This window comes from Empidonax traillii, unplaced genomic scaffold, assembly GCF_003031625.1.
Source record: "Empidonax traillii isolate 1590-97213 ecotype Southwest subspecies unplaced genomic scaffold, ASM303162v1 scaffold376:size1174107, whole genome shotgun sequence".
Taxonomy (NCBI): domain Eukaryota; kingdom Metazoa; phylum Chordata; class Aves; order Passeriformes; family Tyrannidae; genus Empidonax; species Empidonax traillii.
Genome location: NW_020955569.1, coordinates 1,169,057 through 1,172,388, shown reverse-complemented (window position 1 = coordinate 1,172,388; position 3,332 = coordinate 1,169,057). Strand labels below are relative to the sequence as shown.

General features: G+C 36.0%; 1 protein-coding gene across 1 annotated transcript; it reads left to right on the top strand.

Annotated features, from left to right (window-relative positions):
* Positions 1-358: 358 nt before the first annotated feature.
* Positions 359-3,324, top strand: LOC114062015 (pulmonary surfactant-associated protein A-like). Its single transcript, XM_027893025.1, has 3 exons — positions 359-673; positions 2,000-2,077; positions 2,812-3,324. The coding sequence occupies exons 1-3, from the start codon at positions 532-534 to the stop codon at positions 3,186-3,188; spliced, it is 597 nt and encodes a 198-aa protein (XP_027748826.1). The 5' UTR covers positions 359-531; the 3' UTR covers positions 3,189-3,324.
* Positions 3,325-3,332: the final 8 nt, after the last annotated feature.

Here is a 3,332-nt window from a genome sequence, read left to right as displayed (position 1 = left end):
ACATTTTGCCCATGTGTAAAACACTATCAGTCTGTTTATGTCAAACAAATGTGCTTAAATAGTACTGTGGTTGAAGAGATTGCTAACTAGCTCCAAAACATTGCAATAACCACTGTAACAGATTGTGCCCTTCAGGTTGGTATCATAAGCATCATTGAGTGATTATAGTCCTTAACAGCCAACTAATGGTGTAAGTGTGATCAGTTACATCCAAGCCCATAATTTCTCAAGGATAAATCCAACAAATAGTCAGTGATAGCAAAAGGGATAATTTATCTTCACTACTCCCAAATGTGTGGCTATCATTCTGTAATGAGCATGTCAAGCTGAATCAGACTAAAAAGAGTTTAAACTACCCAATGGTAGAAAATAATCTGGGAAATCTCTTACACCTAAACTATAGACTGTATTTAAACAAGGAAATAATTTAAATTTAAAGAATTTGCAAATACATGAGCCAATGCCAACAATTTCTTACAAAATCATTGCCTGACAAATGTGTGGGTTTTCTTGCAGCTGACCTGAGCAATCATGTTGTCTTACTCATCCTACGTACTCCCAGCAGTAGCTGCTTTGTTAGTGACTTGCCATGCCTTGACTAAATGTCCAGAAATTTCTGGGCTGCCTGATATCCCTGGAAGAGATGTCCTGAAAGGACTGCCACGTGTACCAGGTAGGTAAACTTCCCTTTTTTGGAACAGATCCTTGTCATGAAGGCAGCATGGCACAGAAGGATGTGTGCCATCAAGGAAGCAGATGTGTTAAGCAGAGGAAGGAAAACTGAATGGAGGAAGAAGGCAGTTTAAATATTTTTTTTTTTTCCTCAAAAGACAAGCCTTCTCTCTCTTCTGGGAGAAGAGGGGAAGTGAATAGGTTATAAATACTTTAAGATATAAATATTATATATACAAATATGTCTTTGTAGTGCTTTTTGCATTTACTTTCCAAAGGGAATTGCTTCTTTCACAGGAGAAGTTATCTTTTTTTTTTTTTTTTTTTTTTTTTTTAAGTATGAAGGCAATGCTACCCAATATTCAAAAGTGTAATAAAAAGGATTCTGGCACGTTTCTCTAGTGTTCAAAGATGGTATGTGCAAAAGTAGACTGGTAAAGAACACAGTTTACACTGCGTAATTTTCCTTCTATGTAGAAATGCTTACTCCAAGTCTGTTGACAAGGCTAAAGCACTACCAAAATTATTCATAAACTCTCTTTATTAGGTAAAATATGCTTTTTTTTAATCGATTGTGAAGTGCAGTAAGTGTTGCAAAATTGCAACTTGGAGATGCAGCAATATTTTGTGGTTCTACACTGCTATTTGTTTCAGTTGTGAATAATTGGAACATGATCATGGGAGCACATTAGTGACTTCATTCTACATGTAGGACCCTTATTACCCATGGAAATGGGTAAGAAAAAGGAATCTACCTTTACAATACTTTACAGTACTGTTAAAGTACACCTTTAGCAAGCACTACTGGATGGGCTCTATTTCACACTATCTATGCAGGAAGTTTCCTCTACAGGTGTTTATTCCTCCACTGAAATAAGATCCCACTGTAAAAACACAAAGCATCCACCCTGCACACCAAAAAAAAAAAAAAATGGTACGGTGTCATAGGAACTGTTCCCTCTCTAAAATCTCCCTTGTGCTTGTTCACCACCATTTAGTAGAATGAGACAATTTCTGTTTTGCAAAGCCAATTTCATACATATAACAAACAAAATTCTTCAACCTAGAAAAATTTAGTTGGTTCTGTGCAGAGGGGAATTAGTAGCATTTTAGAGGGTTGGATGTTTTTGCTAGTCTGCTCTACAATAGATTAACAACAACATGAAAAAATTACTGGGAAAATATTTATTTTACACCTGAGGATGTAAAAAAACCCCATACTATTACATGCTAGTTCTGGAAAATTATTAGTTTTGTCAAGGGAATTGTTCATATCATCAGAGCCTAGTTTTGCTTGATTGTATAACCTTTATTTTTATCTGTATAGGTCTGCCTGGTTCTCTGGACACTGACTGCCACAAACTTTTAGTAAATTTGCAACACCGACTTTTCCAACTTGAAGCCGGTAATTCTTCCTCTTGTTACTTTTTCAGCTCACAGACAGTTTTAAGCTCAGTAGGCAAAATTAATTATAGATTCATGACTTGCAGGAAAGAAATTGCATTTGAAAATGGTACTGCATCCCAAAACTCCATTTTCTCATCCAAAGCTTGGGAAATCAAGACTCTGTTTCCCTGGCGTAGCAGATTTCTTTTAGCAACTGTAACACATATTTATTAAAATTTGATTTATTTGAAAAATATTACAACTGATGTTGCACTTTCCACACAGATTCATCGGAACTCCTCAGTTTTGTACCACATATTTTTGTCAATCAGCAACCAGATTGTTGAGGGTGGTAAATTGTTTCTTTCTGAGAAAGAATTCACAAAAAAAATATCACTTCTCTATTTCAGTTGCTCAAATTTGAAGTAAACTGATCCTCTTTAGAAAGCACACTCAATATAACAGGGCTCACAGAGTATGTAGCAAATGTGAGTGGGGCATCCTCGTCTTGGAGACAAGGACAGATGGTCACAAGGAGCATAACAATACACTTAGGGAAAAACTAGTGGATTGGTAAAATTTAAAATCTTTTTTCTCTTTATCCATTTCTCTCATTTTTGCCTTCTCTTCCTCTTATCACTTTTAATTTGCTCTTTGTCTCTTGATTTCCCTTTCTTTGCTTTTTCTTCAATAGGCTGCAGAAAATTTAAAAAGCTAAGTGGGTTTTTTGTTTGGTTTTTTTTTATGTTTCAGTACTTGCTTTGAATGGGAAAATAAGAGAAGTAGGAGAGAAAGTCTTTGCTACCAATGGAAAGAAAGCTGATTTTGCATCTGCACTACGATCCTGTGAAGAGGCTGGAGGAACTCTTGCAACTCCCATGAATGAGGAAGAGAATAAAGCTATTATGGACATCGTGAAACAGTACAAACAATATGCTTACTTGGGCATTAAAGAGTGTGAGACTTCAGGCCAGTTTACATATATAACTGGTGTGCCTCTGGGCTACACCAAGTGGCACCAATATGAGCCTAATGGCAAAGGGAAAGAAAAATGTGTAGAGATGTACACAGATGGGAGCTGGAATGACAAAAAGTGCAACCTGTATCGTCTCACAGTCTGTGAATTTTAAAGAATGGCCTTTCAGCCACCTCGGAGTGTGGAGACAATGAAATATGCTGTGTCTTAGGTTTATAAAATTGCTGCAAATTTTCTATATTGTAAAATCTAAAATGAATCATATTTAGGTAATTTTTTATCCTTAAGAAAATACTAA

Excerpts from the sequence above, each read along its gene's own strand:
- LOC114062015 (XM_027893025.1), top strand. The coding sequence starts at position 532 with ATGTTGTCTTACTCATCCTACGTACTCCCAGCAGTAGCTGCTTTGTTA. Across the intron at positions 674-1,999 it reads AGGACTGCCACGTGTACCAG|GTCTGCCTGGTTCTCTGGAC; the intron begins GTAGGTAAACTT and ends TTATCTGTATAG. Across the intron at positions 2,078-2,811 it reads ACTTTTCCAACTTGAAGCCG|TACTTGCTTTGAATGGGAAA; the intron begins GTAATTCTTCCT and ends TTTATGTTTCAG.